The sequence below is a fragment of the Musca autumnalis genome, unplaced genomic scaffold (assembly GCF_047663935.1).
Source record: "Musca autumnalis isolate F117 unplaced genomic scaffold, ASM4766393v1 scaffold_5, whole genome shotgun sequence".
NCBI lineage: Eukaryota > Metazoa > Arthropoda > Insecta > Diptera > Muscidae > Musca > Musca autumnalis.
In genome coordinates this window covers 112,441,559-112,459,844 of record NW_027412088.1, presented here as the reverse complement: position 1 = coordinate 112,459,844, position 18,286 = coordinate 112,441,559, and the positions used below count along the sequence as shown (strand labels likewise).

At 35.2% G+C, this 18,286-nt stretch overlaps 2 protein-coding genes across 5 annotated transcripts in view; both read left to right on the top strand.

Moving 5' to 3' along the window:
• Positions 1 to 18,286, top strand: part of Tsp42Ea (Tetraspanin 42Ea) — a 38,725-nt gene that overhangs the window by 7,987 nt on the left and 12,452 nt on the right. For 2 of the 4 annotated variants that reach the window (XM_073956661.1, XM_073956664.1), the window contains exon 2: positions 9,791 to 9,872. In XM_073956661.1, coding sequence (XP_073812762.1) covers positions 9,813 to 9,872 — 60 coding nt within the window. In that variant the 5' untranslated portion in view covers positions 9,791 to 9,812. Of the gene's footprint in view, positions 1 to 7,117; positions 7,262 to 9,767; positions 9,873 to 18,286 lie in introns of those variants that run through there. The other 2 variants (XM_073956663.1, XM_073956662.1) reach the window with 2 other exon arrangements.
• On the top strand, positions 8,170 to 9,768 carry LOC141387257 (uncharacterized). Its single transcript, XM_073956660.1, has one exon. The coding sequence runs from the start codon at positions 8,170 to 8,172 to the stop codon at positions 8,890 to 8,892; it is 723 nt and encodes a 240-aa protein (XP_073812761.1). The 3' UTR covers positions 8,893 to 9,768.

The window sequence follows — 18,286 nt, the reverse complement described above, 5'->3', positions numbered from 1 at the left end:
TACGATTTGGGCGAACGGATGGAGCTGGAATCCTGAAATTTTGAACTAAGGTTACTGTTGGAGAGTAAAACGGAAGTAGTTTTGAAAATTCGTACATATGGGTACGAAAAGTACTAAATGATACTAAATTTGGTACAACTACGATTTGGGCGAACGGATAGAGCTGGAATCCTGAAATTTGAATTAAGGCTGATGTTAGAAAGTAGAATGGAAGTAGTTTTGAAAATTCGTACTTAAGGGTACAAAAAGTACTAAATGATACTAAATTTGGAACAATTACGATTTGGGCGAACGGATAGAGCTGATGGGTACGACAAGTACTAAATGGTACTGCATTTTGTACAATTTGGATATAGGTTGAACGGATAGAGCTGGAATCCTGGAATTTGGTAAGACTACGGTTGGAGTGTAGGATTGAGACATGGAGGTAGTTTTTGAAGTTCGTACTTATGGGCACGAAATATACCAAATGGTACAATTTGAATTTGAGTGCACGGACAGCGCTGGAATCCTGTTTTTTGGAATTAAGGCTACTGGTGAAGTGAAGGATTGAGGTAGTTTTGGAAAATCGTACTTATGGGTACGAAGAGTACTTAATGGCACTTAATTTGTTGTTGGGTGTAGGGACAGTGCTGGATTCTGTATTTTTTGGATTTACTGTGAGTATTGGTGTGCAATGTTGGTCTCGCTGTTGACATGTAAGGGTGAGATACGGCTGATTTTTTGACAATCGAACTAAAGCGGTACGAACAGTACTAAAATAACACCGTGGTGCAATGGTTAGCACGTCCGCCTTGCACTCAGAAGGTCTGCGGTTCGAATCCCAGGCCAAGCAACATCAAATTTTCAACGGTGGCAAAATTCCCCCTCAGTAATGCTTGGCGACATTTCCTGAGTATTTAAGCCATGAAAAACTTCTCTACAAGTGGTGTCGTAAGACACGCCGTTCGGACTCGGCAATAAAAAGTAGGTCCCATATCATTGAGCCAATATGAATCGGCGTGCACTCATTGATATGAGAGAAGTCTACCTTGTCCCATCTGGGATGTTTGTGGAACAATTATATATATAAATTTATATAAGTACAATAACATTTTCAGGGTTCGCCATTTCCATGTTATATATTGTTTATTTGTTTTTTATATCCTTTCCGAATACGAAGTAGCGGGCACTTTGCTAGTAAGGAATAAAAAAATGTCAGAACCACATTTCAATTAGGTCGAACTTGGTCTTTGGTCTTTTACCAGAAATGAATTAAGCAAGAAAGCCGAGCGGCTTATGTACCCAGGCCCTAAAATCCCCAAAATGCTAAAAATTGGGAGAAGCCATGTCTATAACAAAACAGGGATCTATCGCGACCATTTTTGGTGGGGGCGTCGTGTCACCACTGGGAACCTCAAATGTCAAATTATCGATAGTTCGGTCAAAAAAGGAAGCTAAAATCCTCAAAATACCGAAAGTCGGGATGTACCGTTATATGGGGATATACCAAAACATGGAGCTATGTTGATATTTATGGTGGAGATGGTTTTTGGGAACATCAAATGTAAAATTACAGGTAAAAGTGTAGCTAAAAATCTCAAAATATCGAAATTCAGGAGGTACCGTTATATGGGGCAATTCCTTTAAAAATTTAGTCAAAATATGGGCGATATACGTGAACTTGAACTATGTTGACAATGTTTGATGGAGATGTTTTGTGGCCATTGGGAATATCAAATGTTAAATTACAGGTGATTCACTCAAAAAATCTAGCTAAAATCTCCAAAATACCGAAAATCGGGAGGTACCGATATATGGGGGCTATACTAAAACATGTACCTATGTTGACGGTTTTTAGTGGAGATGTTTTGTGGCCATTGGGAATATCAAATGTTAAATTACAGGTGATTCACTCAAAAAACCTAGATAAAATCTCCAAAATACCGAAAATCTGGAGGTACCGTTATATGGGGGCTATACTAAAACATGTACCTATGTTGACGGTTTTTAGTGGAGATATTTTGTGACCACTGGGAACCTCAAATGTAAAGTTGCAGGTAGTTCGGTCAAATAATGTAGCTAAAATTCCCTAAATACCCCAAATCGGGAGGAACCGTTATATGGGGTCTATACTAAAACATAGACCTATGTTGACGGTTGTTAGTGGAGATATTTAATTTGTACAAATTCGTACAAATTTTTACTGAATGCTATTCGATAACAAAATTATCCAGCAAAAGAGAGCGAGTTTGGAGAGATTTTTGGAGAGTTTTGTGACTGAGAACTTGCAAATTTTTGCTGAGAAAATTTGTCCCGCAAAAATTTGCAAGCTGATCAGCTAACTTTTAATCACCTGTTTAATGTAAACAACTCGAAATGTTAACATTTTTGACCAAGAAAATTTCACAATTGCACATTTTTTTAGATTCTAAAGCGTTGTGGATAGGATTAAAGCATTAAATATCGACACCTCCAAATAATAGTATGCTAAGTCCAAAAAGTGAGTTTTGCAGGAGAAGCTCTCAAAGTTTGGAAATTTTTTTGAACTTCAGTACTATGCTAAGTCAATATTTGCTTATAACTTCTGTTCGGATTGACCGATCATTACCAAAATTAGACAGAATTTAAGTTAAAGGACGTTCGACACCTCCAAATAATAGTATGCTAAGTCTAAAAAGTGAGTTTTGCAGGAGAAGCTCTCAAAGTTTGGAAATTTTTTTGAACTTCAGTACTATGCTAAGTCAATATTTGCTTATAACTTCTGTTCGGATTGTCCGATCATTACCAAAATTTGACAGAATTTAAGTTAAAGGACGTTAAATATAAAAATGTAAAGAACTTGAAAACATGCTAAGTCGACTTAGCATACTATTGTTTGGAGGCGTCGATATGTAAACTGCAATTTTAAAATGTATGTTTTTGTTCCGTTTGGCTTAAAATATCAAAAGAAACAAAAACAAATTTCATACATTTTCGGAAACAGCTGACTTTCTTGCAAGTTTTTGCAAAATGCTGTTCGATAACTTTCTGCAATTTTTCTTGCTTGAGAGAGTAAAATTCACTGAGAGAGGTTGCTGGAACTGACTGAGTAATTATTGCTGGGAAAGTTATCGTACACACCTATTTTGTGACCACTGGGAACCTCAAATGTAAAGTTGCAGGTAGTTCGGTCAAATAATGTAGCTAAAATTCTCAAAATACCGAAAGTCGGGAGGTACCGTTATATGGGGGCTATACCAAAACGTGGACCGATATAGCCCATCATCAAACTTGACCTGACTGCAAACAAAAGGCGCATCTTCCCAAAATTTCAGCGGCCTATCTGGCCTATCTCCATTTTTGTGGATGCTAGAGTAATTACCACGGACGGACGGACACGCAAAGATCGCTGATCAAGAATATATATACTTTATAGTGTCGCAAATGATTATTTCAATATACCCTCCATACTATGGTGGAGGGTATACAAATGCCGTAAACTTATAAGAAATGAGATATTCCTCACAGAGTTTGTGCGATGCCTTATGTTAATAATCAATTTTCACATAATAGAATTTAATATTGTGTTCTGCGTTGTGTGATGTTGTCGTTAGAATAAAAACACATTCATTCGTTACTTCGTTACTGGGGTCTTTTTAAGACAACACATTCGTAATGCATATATTGGCGCCCGATCTCTCTCAGAATGAAAAAAGTACGAGGTCACATTAAGTTTAAATAGTGACCGTGAAGACGAAATGCCTATACATACATACGTGCAACATGAATCAACAATCATTATGATGTCACAGAGCGTATTGGCAGACAAATATAATAAATACGATGTTTATTAGGGTGTTCACCAAAACATTATTGACTGGTTATTTCAATACCCTAGGCATATTTAAGGGGAGTACACACTACCAATCAAAAATGACAGCCAACGTACTTTTAGGACATTTTTCCTGCAAATAACAACTTTTATTTGGCGAAAAACCTTTTAAATACAATATATTCGGCATTATTTAGATATTACAAAAGAAATTTTTCAGTTAGGCTTTGATATTCACGAAATAGACCTCGATGACTGTCAGTTTTGCTTGTTAATGTGTACTATACTTTAAAGAAGGTAGTTGCATGAAACAATTTTACAAAAACAACATATGGTCTGTTCCAGCACTGCTGGAATCTACTAATTTTTACTATTTTTTTCGATAACATAAAGGAAAAAATGTTATCGTAGCAAAAAATAGTAGCTTCTTCAAGGTCCTGGAACAGAGTAAAAATGTCGAAGAAAATATTCAGTAATAGGGTCGTTCTTACCCCCTGTTTTTGTAACTAATTTTTGTTTATTCGTCTATATTCGTAATGATTTAGGCATCCGTAGCTCAGCCCCCCAGACATACATACCTAGTTTTGATACCCGTATATCCTTTCCATATATCGTTAAGAATTCCTCATTTAAAAATCAGCTTTCTACATTTGCGCTGAAGCGAGTAAATCGATCAACAAAATTTGACAATTTGTGTGAAAATATAGCATGGCACAATTGCCAAGGTAGTGGTGTCACACCAGCTGTTCGAATAAGAAGTGTCAAATCCCTTTCTAAAAAAATTATTTTTGTTGTAATTTTCCCAACAACACACTATAGGTCAAACAGCCCATTTGACTGGCCAAAAGTCAGATTTCGCACTTTGTATTTTCACATAGTTTGTGTTACTTTCTTGTAAAAAACACTTCAAATATAAAAAAATAAATTTTGTTTTTGTATGAGAAATTATACCGTTACATGGCAGGCTGCCAAATATGTATTATCCAAATCATAGACTAATGAAGGTGTAGACGAAGAATTGTTCTCAGCATGTTACTTAGTATGCTCTGTAATAGTTAGATGGCGTTAGTGGTATTTTTTTTAACATTGAGCTACTACACGACATATTTGAGTGAAAACCATAGCATATCGAGAACATATTGAGTGAAAGGGCAACATCTATAAAAAATAAACACATTAAAATTCTCTATCTATAGATTATTTTGTCTATGGAGCTACTACACGACATATTTGAGTGACAACTTCAGGATATCATGAGCATATTGAATGGATGGGCGCCATCTACAAAAAAACAAGCACACTACAATTTCTCTGTCTATTCTTTTATTAGTCTATGATCCAAATATCTTCAATAACTTGTTAACCATAGACCATAGACTAATAAAAGAATAGACAGAGAAATTGTAGTGTGCTTGTTTTTTGTAGATGGCGCCCATCCATTCAATATGCTCATGATATCCTGAAGTTGTCACTCAAATATGTCGTGTAGTAGCTCCATAGACAAAATAATCTATAGATAGAGAATTTTAATGTGTTTATTTTTTATAGATGTTGCCCTTCCACTCAATATGTTCTCGATATGCTATGGTTTTCACTCAAATATGTCGTGTAGTAGCTCAATGTTAAAAAAAATACCACTAACGCCATCTAACTATTACAGAGCATACTAAGTAACATGCTGAGAACAATTCTTCGTCTACACCTTCATTAGTCTATGTTGTTAACGAAATATGTTTACTTGTATACGTTCAGGGTGAAACAAAATCACAATATTAGCATAAGTAACGATTTGATTAGAAAGTATTCTATATCTATTTATCAAAAATGGCTTCCTATCATCATTTATGTGTATAAATAGTTATTAAATGGATGTTAACTTTGAATTTTAGAAGAAACTAGAACATTTTGAGGTTATGTACGCTTTTAAAGTCTCGGCAACGTTCGGCAATGAAAGTGAAAATTGAAATTGGTTCATTAACTCGTGCCGAATGGAGAAAATTTTATGTGATTTTGCGTAAATTTGCTCGACAAGAATTATAGAACTTTTTTTAGGTTACCATATTTTCCATAATATTGATTTTTTTGAAGTCAGGGTTAAACCTCTTACCAAATAATGTTAGCCAAATTGGAGTCTACAGCATTCTGCTGTGTTCTAAAGTCAAATTATTTACAAATCTTTTATAAATATATACAGTTATAGTCAAAATATGTCACATCATATTGTGGGATTTTCAAGGTAATACGGGTCTCCTCCATTCCGTAATCCTTAGGTATACCACTCTAATTATATCTTAGCTACGCTATGGCCACTTTCACCAAGATCCCAGCAAAATGTTTGTAGCCAAAGAAGTAGTTAAATCATGAGTGCAAGTGATTTCGGACTACATCTTTTTACGTGAAAGAAGTCATGATTTTTACAAGGGCATGGTGCAGTGAGGATACTGTCTAATTTACTTCTTAAGCACACATTTTGCATTAGTTCTTTGTAGTGAATAAATCACAACAACATATGATTCAACTACTTCTTTGGCTACAAACAAAGATGTAGTTCGAAATCACTTTTATTATTTTTGTATACAAATTACTTTTTATGGATGCAAACATATTGCTGTTATTATAATTAACAAGAAACAAATTATGTTCTTTGTCTTTTTAAGTTTTTTTTTGCAAAATTTTGAAATTTCTAAAATGTGAAAAATTTATGAAATGGATTCAAATCGGACATTGTCAAAATGTGAAGAACGGACTGCATTTTTCATGACTCTGCGTGGACTGCTTCAAAAAAAGCTATTCAATCACTACTTCACAAGGAACAACTTCAAATAAATTTTGCTGGGATATTACATTTTTATTTTGTATCGATTCTATTCTATATATTCTCTCGACACATCCTAACATGGCCATTACATTAAAAACAATTTTATTTACGACTAATTTTTCTGTTGACAATCTTCCAAGTTTTTTGGCGTTGTCTTATCCATGAGAACGCTAATTTAGTATACCACATACAAGTTTCTATTGGAGAATATTGGAAGTGAGTTAGCTCTCTTGAATGTGAGGAGTTCAGTTCAGCTTAGAAAACCAAAAACTATTAAAATTATTATACTAATAGAGAATGTAGACAACATAGAGCTTGTAATAAATTACGGTGAATTAATGAATGAATGATTATTGTTGTGTTGCCTTTGTGAGATGAATGAGTTGAGAATACGATAGAGAGAACACAAAAGGCAGCAAATGAATTAAACATCAATTCGAGCAAAATTCAAAATTAACGCTCTGCTGCTGGGTCCCGTCCGACTGATCTGGTCCAAACACAAGTTAACACTATTAATCGAATAGTCAGTTAGTTTGTAACGAACATCACGGTGGTTTGGACGTGTTAAACGCGCGACAATAACGCTATTAGAATAACAAAAGTATTTTCATATTCGCATTGAAACATTTTTTTCTAAAACAAAAAACAAGGTATTGTAGATAGACAAGATCGGAATGATTCAAGTTAAAATCTTAAAAAAATTTCAAAATAACCAACCTACCTCACAAAAGCCCGTAGTGAATATACAAACTTACATGGGTGTGTGTGTTTGTTAATGGTTTATGGAGCAAGAGCTTTTAAAGCTTAAAATGTTTTTTGTTTACTAGTCTTGGCGATGGGGCTATTGGAGACTGTGGGGCATTGGGGCATTCAAGGGGAAGAAAAACTAGTTTGTTTTGATAAACGAAACAAAACATTAAAAACATTGAAAGAAAAGAAGAATGTCAAAACGAAATAGGAGGGACAAAACAAAATTGACATTTTATAAATAAAACAACGAATGTCAGTGAAAGTTCAAAATCAAATCGAAACGAATTTAATGGATAAAGTTGAATGTTGAAAGAGTCGTATCGAAAATACTGTAGCATTTGTATATATTTTTATTGGATAACAACGAGCTAATCGTCCATCTAACGTTGACCAACTAAAAAGAACGCAATAGCCGCAACATCAACGAAATCAACTATTTAACTGCCTTGTCATTATCTGACTAACCGCTGTGCGGGTGTGCGGGGTAATTTGCAGTGAGAAGATCTATCTATCTATCGATCTTGCTTATAAAAAAGTTATGATGTCATCTATTCCTCCTGCTTGCTAAAACATTTAAAATATTCTATAATTGCCTTAACGCAGCAATAGTCCAATTCTAATCGGTGTCTCACTTTTATAGGTTATATCACGAAAAACAAAACAAACATACAAACGAAACGAAAAAAGTACTTAAGAGACCAACATAAAGTCTGACTAGCAGAAAGGCTGAACTAAACCCACCCATCAACAAAAATACGCTTGTCGAACTTTTTATTTCTGTGATAAGGAACACGAATCCTCCTCTACCATGGACAAAACAAAGTCATTTTTCAGCGAAAAATATCAAAACTTATGCAATCTCATGGAACGCGAAACTCTTGGAACTTCGGTTCTAATCTATGGCACTTCAGGATTGATGCTATTGGTAGCTTATGCGAAACGCAAACCTGCATATTTGGTGCGTCCTTTCAAAAAACCATCTCACATACCGGAACGATTAATCAACGAACGTGTCATGCATACCGGTCGTATTGCCGACATCCAGCAAAAGGGTACAGACACTCTACTTTATATCAGTCATCGTCCACTGATACCGTTCTTTATGAGCAACAAACGCTTGCTACCAATTAAATTGCCTGGTGTCAAGGTAAACGGAAACGGTTTCGCCTGGTTACAGCAATGCCTTATTGGAAAAGAGGCCACATTTATACCGCTGAACAAGAAGGCCTCAGACGAATATGTCGTATCACAGCTGTGCTTGGTGCATCCGCCCAAGGGTAATCGTTTACTAGACATATCGGAGACACTGCTGAAGCTACGTTTTGCTCGCTATGACCAAGATGCTAATGGGAGCATAAAGAAAAATGCCAAGTACTATCAGCATTTGTCAAACGTTGAAGCCTCTACACAGAGCCGTGAAGCTTTGTTGCTTAAGGTTGCAAGCAATCCATGGATATGGAAAAAATTCTATGAACTGAAATCGTCTTTGTTGCCCAAAGAAAAGCTATTGCCCGAATTAGTTCGTCCATGAATAAGTTTGATAATGGTTTCTATTTGGTTACAGCAATGCATTACCTACTTACATAGACACATAAATTAAAAAAAATAAGCTTGAGTTTTAGTGGTAAAAAGTTACATGTATACATATCTTAATTTATGAATCCAATATACTTAGGTCTTTGTGTTTATACGATTTTAAATATTAAGTAATTTGAAAAATGATTCAAATAATAATACAAAGTTTAAAAGGCGCAACAAAGAAAGGACTTTTATACAACAAACAGTTTTGAAAATTACGTTTTCTTTGTTTTAAAAAAATTCTTATTCCGTTGGTCCGCCTAAGCTTTTGTAATGTAGATCTTTTACGTTAACGATTTTAAATATTAATTTGAACACACAATAATCTTGTGCCAGGCTATGAAAATTTTCATAAAAATAATTTGTGTTTATGGGTAAGAAGGGAGAAAGGGAGGTCCCTCACCTTCTCCCTCCTAAAAATTCAAAAATTGTCATGTTATATTTTCAATGTCTGGCACAATAGAATTGAAATGCATTTTTCGTTCATGACATTTCGATCGCATAACAAATGACCTAAAAGGATATATACATTATTAAACGGAAATTTAATTTATATTCCCTTTGGTTGTACCACGTAAGCAAAATATATCTATGTTTCTCTTCTAGAGAATGAGAAACCACCCGACAATAACGTTGAATGCCCTAATCGTCCATGTCAATTAGTCAACTATATATTACAAATGACGATTTTCTAAATTTTATTCTGTCTTGTTACTATTTAGAATAGTATAGATGTTACCATAAACAAACACTTGCACTTGTTATTAAAAAAAAAAAACTGTAAAATAAAATTGACGAAATTTTTAATATATATCTTGTTTTAAATTTATATTTGGTGTTTTAATTTTCAGTTCTAAAAAACCTTCCATCATCATGAGTTGCGGAATGACTATGGTTAAATACACTCTCTTTCTGTTTAATATTCTATGCTCGGTAAGTATATTTTTAACGATGAGGAACTGAAACTTTATTATTTGGATGCAATTGTCGCATAAGAAAGTGTTTTCATTGAATCACATCACTTTACAATCATTTAAAAATTTTAATTGATGTGCAACTTCGCGTAAATCGAGCTTTGATGTTCGAAAACTAATAAGTCAGGTTCAAATTATCAACACAGATTTCGCCAAAAAGAGGATAACTCTATAATATTCTTCAACCCATATGAAATAATAAAAACATACATTTAAAATATCTTTGTATTGTTCCGTTATTTCCTTGAGTTCATTTGATTTCTAGATAATTTTTGCATTGATATTTAAAGACAAGTAAAAAAGCGTTAAGTAAGGCCGTGCTGACCTTCAAAATGAAAAATTCGGAACTAAAATATAATAGTTGTCTTTCTGTTACGAAAAATACCTATGCCCATAATTTGTGGTGGCGAAGTTTTCCCAACACTGGAACCCCCAAATGCCAAATTGCATGCAATACGAATGAAAACTTCAATTTGGGCGGTACCGTTATATGGGCGCTATTCTCAAACATGGGCCCAAGTCCACAGTTTTTGGTGGAGAATTTGGCTGCCACTTTGAACCCTGAATGCCAAATTACATTCAATTCGGGCCGAAATGTCGAAGAAATCTTCCAAATACCCGAAATTATGCGGTATAGTTATATTGGGGCTATTTCAAAACGAATAATCAAAATAAATATTGAACAAAACAAAAAACATTATATTTTTGAAAATTATGAGAAATTCAGTTATAGTTTTTTTGTGGGGTTTTTCAGACTTAAACCACTATAACTTAGTCATTTGTTAGCCGATTTGAACAAATAGTATCTTATTCGAAAGATATTATTCACCCCTTTAAACGGAAGAAGGATCAATAGAAATCTGTTATGAAAAAAAGAAGATCTGCGCGTTTAAGTTTGAAAATATAAGAAACCCAGATGTTCGCTACTTTTAATGTTATAAAAAAATGAAACGGAGTTGCCCAATCGAAATAAGGACATTTTCGTTGTCCATGGATTCCAACACGATAGAATTTTGCATCCGAATGCTTGAATAATTTTCTGGTCAAATTTTGTAGCACAATGTCATTTATCGACACTTTCCGTCAAGTTTGCACATTCTTAAGGCCAAAAATGCCTGAAGGAGCGTTCCAATACTTTTGCGATGTATGAGAGAGTTTTCAATTACTGTCTTGGCTACATGTTTTGTCTTTGTGTTGGATCGAAAATCTCAATGGTTTGGCTGTTATATGCCAAAATATCTAAAAAACGTCAATAAAAAACTTAATGTCAAAATCGGGAGGCTCGATTTTCACGATAGATATATGGTCTAGCGGACTTTTTTGCTCAGTTCAATCCCAGGAATCAGAAACGCGAAGGGCTCATTAAGGTTTTCAAATCGCCCCGGCCTATATATATATATATATATATATATATACTAAATGTTGGCGCGAAAACGTTGATGTAAAATTTAAAATACCTGAAATCAGCTGATACTGTTATAAGGGTCTTATTCCAAAACGTGGACCCATGTCAACAGTTTTTGTTGGAGATGTTTTTTGACCACTCGGAATTATAAATGCCAAATTACATTAAAATTGGACCGATAAAAACTTCAAAAATACATGAAAGCGAGCCGAACCGTTATATGGATGCTATTCCTAAGCAACAATCGCGCGATTTTTTAAAATAAATATTTTAAAAGTTTTCAAAAATATTTTAAAAGTTTTTGTAAAAACAAACAAATTCATTCCGAAAAACGGAAAGCCCGCAGTTGAAAATATTTTTGAAAAAAAAAAACGCGCGATGTTTTACAAAAATATTTTCACTTTTTTGTAAATATATGCAAATACTTTCTAAAAATTAAAATGACCACAAGTGAAAATCTTATTGAAAAAATCGCGTGACTTTTTACAAAAATATTTTCATTTTGTAAAAATATACAAATACTTTAAAAATCGCTCGATTAAAAATAAAACTATTTTGTCTTACTGCTAAACCTTAAGAAAAATTACATTTACATACATGTCTACATTGAGAAATTTAAATAATAAAGGCGCGTACGAAATTTCTTTTTCGAATACCGTAGAAATTAAGTAGTCACACGCGCAAAATTTGCGATAAAGAAAATTGAGTTCTTGGGTGACAGCGGGGAGGTAAAAGTAGAGAGGGGCCCTTCGCACTCTCCCAATTTCGCAGAGATCGCGTACACCCCATTGGAGGGTTATACACTAGGTGGTATACCAGCTACATGCATAACAGCCGGCTCAATCGTTCAAAGAATTGATACCACAAGTTATGTCAGCAAAGCAAAGGCGACGCCAAAATCACGTTGGGGCAACCATATGTCTATTTTCATGGAGAAGTTTTTCATAACTAGGAACTCTAAATGCCAAATTACATTCCATTTGGAACAATTTTCGGTGGAGATATTTTTAGACCACTCGGAACTATAAATGCCAAAACAACTGAAATCGAGCGGTACTGGTATAGGGGCTACTTCAAAACGTGAAATTTGATCAATTTGAATGTTAGATTCCAAATTACATCCAATTTGGACCGAAAGCATCTATAAAAACTTCAACTTAAAATAAAAAGTTTACACCTCTCAACATTTTTTGTTTGCATCATTATACCGACATAGAGTTTCTATACTCCCAGCCTGCATTTTTTGAAAATTTTATTCAAATTCGAGTCTTTTTTGATCCGACTGCACGATTAAAAAGCTGGAATATGAGCTCATTTTCTGATCATAAATGACTCCTTTGTCGGGAGGAAAACGTAACCTCAGGTGACTTTTCTAAACAAATCACAAATGAGTCTTCCTCTGCATTAGTTTCATGTCATTTTTGCCCATTTTCATGAGTTTTTAGGGAGTCATTTATGAGTATTTTTATTAGACGAAATAAATTAAAAAAATTTCTTTTTATTCTTTTTTGTTCCTTTCTTTTGTTTTATTGTCTTTTCTGCTTTGTTATGTCTTTTAATTATCCTTTATGTTGCGCGGTGGTTAGTATACTGCTTCTTCATTTCACTTGGCAAAACCTGAACATGTGTTGTGTTTGTCTATACACTTAATGTTATACGTTACATTTATATCAAAGTTTTATAAAAGTGTATATGAGAATTATTTACAATCAAACAAAAATAAAACAAAACAATCAGTTTTTAATCACCTAACTGTTCAAAATATGATCAGTAGATACATAATTATAATCACTTTGCAAACACCTGCATGACCCTTTTTTGATTAAGCATTTTTCAATCTTCATGAAGATCAAAATGTGACTATAAATAACGAAAAAATAGTCACATTTTAAACGCCTCAATGTTTCATTTGTGATTGCTACACATTTGTTGTTGTATTTTAAATTGAACTATTTTTAATCATTACAGGGAGTCTCTTTCGAGTCCCTTTCTGATCATACAAGCGACTTAATAAATTTTTGATCAACAAAGGGACTCTAAAAAGACTCCGCAATGTGATTTTTGAAGAAACAATCTTCCAAATGCTAGCTGGGCTAGGGCTGCTCATACAACTACAAACATATGTTGTTATAGTGTTGGTTTGTCTGTGTTTTGACACACAAATTTCTCGGGAAAGTAAATTGAGTTTTTTGGGAGAGAGCGGAGAGGAAAGAGCTCCTCAATACTCTTTCCTACCCCCTATTGCCTAAAAACTGAATTTACTTTCCCGAGAAATTTGTGTGTCTAAACACGGACTTTTGAAACACAAACATTTTGATAGTTTCCCAACATACCGTTCAGTCTGATTTTATAAAATTTGCGAAAAATAATTCGTATAAATACATCTTCAATTACAGGGATAAGCTAATAATTAGCATAGGCATTCATTCATATTCAAGAGAATCAAGATTCATTTATTCTCCAGTGCCTACACAAGAATTTATAATTCAAATATGATGTTTTTTCGAGTAATGTTGGTCTGTTGGGTTGTCTTGTGTAATGGAAAAAATTGTGTATTGAAAATTTTAATTTCAAAAACATACATATTTTGAACAGATAGGCGATTAATAGACTGCGGAATTTTATGCAACCCCTATTTTTGGCCCGATTCATGTCAAATTTGGGACTGGGCATATTTTTGGCTTCTGATTAAATTGCAATCGAAACATATGACATATGCAAAATTATGCAAAATACATAAATTTTGCATATGCAAAAAATAATACTTGCATATGCAAAATTTATGCATTTTACATATTTTCTTATGCAACAAATATTTCAATAATATCCCAGCAAAATTTGAAGGAAGGGGTTCCATGTGATGACGTGATTTCATGGCATCTTTTGCATTGGTTCAAACTATGTCGTGAAAGATCCGATCTTTTCATTAGCATTTGAACCAATGCAAAGGAAGTCGTGAAAGATCCGATATTCTCATTAGCATTTGAACCCATTCCATTGATCCAATATAGATGAATTTTGTGTTTTTATTTATACACATTTTTCTAAATATATAAGATTAATTATTTACAATAGGCTTGATGTTGTCGGAGACTCGAAATCACAACCAAGGTTGTTAAAGCTCTCGGCGTAATGATAATGTCATTGCAAAGGGTTGGTGAAAATGACATGCCAAAGCATATTCCCGTTCCACATGACATGCCAAAGCATTGATGAAAATGACATGTGAAAGCGTTGATGTAAATGACATGGTTTGGATCCAAAAATGAATAGCATCTTTTGGGGTCCACGCTCATATAAAATTCATCGATGAAGATGCTAAAAAGATGACATGCCAGATCACTTGCACCCATGATTGAATGGCATCTTTGGTATCGAACATTTTGCTGGGGAGTATTGACAAACTACACATGTCCAGGCTTTGCCAAGTTTAACTAAACGATAACATAGTGACTGAGGAAACAGTACTGAGTACAGTACCTATAACAAATAACCACAACATAAAGGAATAATTAAAAACAGTAACAAAGCAGAAAAGAAAATAAAAGGAGAAAACTAAACAACAAATGAAAGAAAAAAAGCAAAACCCAAAGAAGAGTGAAAAAGAAATTTAATTTGTTCTATTCTTTTTTAATTTTTCTTTACATTTTGATCTTCTGAAGATCTTCCATATGATTAATCTGCGATTCTTCCTGGGGATTCGCTTCCTAGACACAGTTACTTTATGCTGGGGATTCGCAGAAGATGTTAAGTGCGCTCTTCCGCGATTGAATTGATCATCCCGCGAATCTCAGATTATCGTTAAGCGATTAACTTTTTTGAAAAATGTTTGCAGGGTAAGGAAGCGAGCACCAATGATCTAAAGCAGTGTTAATCACCACTTGGCTCGCGAGCCGTGTCTGTGTGAACACACACAATCTAAATTGTGGTGATTTTCAACGATACTCTCACCACCGATCATCTTCTTTGTTTTAGCAATGAATTAACGCACACGATGTTTATCTAGAGAGGGATAGATAATCTCGTGTGTGTGCCCAACACAAACGGAGCGGTTGCATTTGTAGTTGTTGGTGAACACTGCTTTAGATCATTGGTGATCGCTTCCTTACGGTAGTGTAAAAACAAATCTCACGTATTCTCTCTTTATTTCTGATTTCCATTGCTTAGCAATGGGGAGAGTGTCTTACCACTACTAATACACCAACTATTCTGAGCACCCCTGCTTTAGATCAGTGTTCACCAACAACTACAAATGCAACCGCTCCGTTTGTGTTGGGCACACACACGAGATTATCTATCCCTCTCTAGATAAACATCGTGTGCGTTAATTCATTGCTAAAACAAAGAAGATGATCGGTGGTGAGAGTATCGTTGAAACTCACCACAATTTAGATTGTGTGTGTTCACACAGACACGGCTCGCGAGCCAAGTGGTGATTAACACTGATCTAAAGCAGCATCGCCGAAGAATTTCCATAAATGTTTTAGTGTGTGTGTAAGTATGAGTGAAGAAAACAACAACCACATGATGTTTATTGTTTGGTTTCATTGCAAAGAAGGGCGTCTCTGATCTAAAGCAGCGTCGGGCGATTAGGCGCCCGTGTGCGCTCATTTAACGTTGCTCTCTCCACACACACAATTCAACCCATTGAAAAAGCATGCACTCACACAATGACACCCCGTAAAGCAGGTATCTTCACTAATACAAACGCATTGTTTGTGGCCTCACGCATACGACTCTCTCTCGCTCTCTCCACAAACAGCGTGTGCGTTAATGCATTGCTAAAATTAAAAATCATTGAAAAAAGCGACAGCAGAACCTTCTTCATTGACTTCTGAACGAAGACTGAGTGGTGGTTGTTCTGTTGTTATTCTTATCAAGGGCACGTGTGCGCCTTTTTGCCGGATGCTGCCGTAAAGTATGGAATAGAAAAGTATGGTGCCTGACGCTGATCTAAAGCAGTGATGGCCAAAAACACACATTTGCAGATTATAAATTGCGCTAGTGTGAGAGGAATCGTAAACAATGCTTTAACCCAGTGTTCACCAACAACTACAAATGCAACCGCTCCGTTTGTGTTTTGTCTATCCCTCTCTAGATAAACATCGTGTGCGTTAATTCATTGCTAAAACAAAGAAGATGATCGGTGGTGAGAGTATCGTTGAAACTCACCACAATTTAGATTGTGTGTGTTCACACAGACACGGCTCGCGAGCCAAGTGGTGATTAACACTGCTTTAACCGAACGAATGTGTTTACAGTGTACGTGTGTGTCGTATGCCCGCGGGTATAGGAAAGTTGTTGCTGATGGGCATCACTGATCTATAGAGATGGACAGTGGGTAAATACCCAATGGGTAAATACCCGGTAAATTGGGTAAATACCGGGTAAATACCCATTTGTGGGTATTTATTTGGGTATTTACTATATTGAATCGCTAATACAACATCTTAGACCCTATTTCTGGGTTTAGGTTATGAAATCGATTCAAAATGGATAGTTTTACAATACTTTAAACAAGTGGGTAAATACTTGGGTAAATACCCGAGTATTTACCCAAGTGTTGGGTAAAAACTCATTAACTGCGGAACCACTTGACGTAGGCTGACAAAATTTGGCTCAAATCTTACTTATATCAAGAGAATATCTAGCATTGAAAATAGGGTCTCTGGGTCCATGTTTTGATATAGCCCCCATATAACCGTACCTCCCGATTTAAGGTATTTTTTGTCTATTTGCATCATTGTACAATCATAGTGGCTGAAATTTGGCACAGTGTGTTCTCAATATGTAGAAAATATCCTTGCAAAAATTTGTCAACATAGGTCCACGTTTCCTAATAGCCCCCATATAAGGGTACCCCGATTTTGAGTATTTACCCAAATGTTGGGTAAAAACTCTTTAACTGCCGAACCACTTGACGTAGGCTGACAAAACTAGGCATAAATCTTACTTATGTCAAAAGAACTTCTGGTACTGAACATGGGGTCTCTGGGTCCATGTTTTGATATAGCCCCCATATATCCGTACCTCCCGATTTAAGGTATTTTTTACTTATTAGCCTCATTGTACAATCATATTGGCTGAAATTTGGCATAGTGAGTTCTCAAGGAGTATAATATATCCTTGCACATATTTGTCAACGTAGGTCCACGTTTTCCTGTAGCCCCCATATAAGGGTACCCCGATTTCGAGTATTTACCCAAATGTTGGGTAAAAACTCTTTAACTGCCGAACCATTTGACGTAGGCTGACAAAATTTGGCTCAAATCTTTCTTATGTCAAAAGAACTTCTGGTACTGAACTTGGGATCTCTGGGTCCATGTTTTGATATAGCCCCCATATAACCGTACCTCCCGATTTAAGGTATTTTTTGTCTATTTGCCTCATTGTACAATCATAGTGGCTGAAATTTGGCACAGTGAGTCCTCAAGGAGTATAATATATCCTTGCACATATTTGTCAACGTAGGTCCACGTTTTCCTGTAGCCCCCATATAAGGGTACCCCGATTTTGAGTATTTACCCAAATGTTGGGTAAAAACTCTTTAACTGCCGAACCATTTGACGTAGGCTGACAAAATTTGGCTCAAATCTTTCTTATGTCAAAAGAACTTCTGGTACTGAACTTGGGGTCTCTGGGTCCATGTTTTGATATAGCCCCCATATGGCCGTACCTCCGGATTTAAGGTATTTTTCATCTATTAGCCGCATTTTACAACCAAATTGGCTGTAATTTGGCACAGTGAGTCCTCAAGGAGTATAATATATCCTTGCACATATTTGTCAACGTAGGTCCACGTTTTCCTGTAGCCCCCATATAAGGGTACCCCGATTTCGAGTATTTACCCAAAAGTGGGTAAAAACTCATTAACTGTCGAACCCCTTGACGTTGGCTGACAAAATTTGGCTCAAAACTTTCTTATATCAATAGTAATAAAGGTATTGAAAATGGAGTCCCTGGGTCCA

Excerpts from the sequence above, each read along its gene's own strand:
- LOC141387257 (XM_073956660.1), top strand. The coding sequence starts at position 8,170 with ATGGACAAAACAAAGTCATTTTTCAGCGAAAAATATCAAAACTTATGC.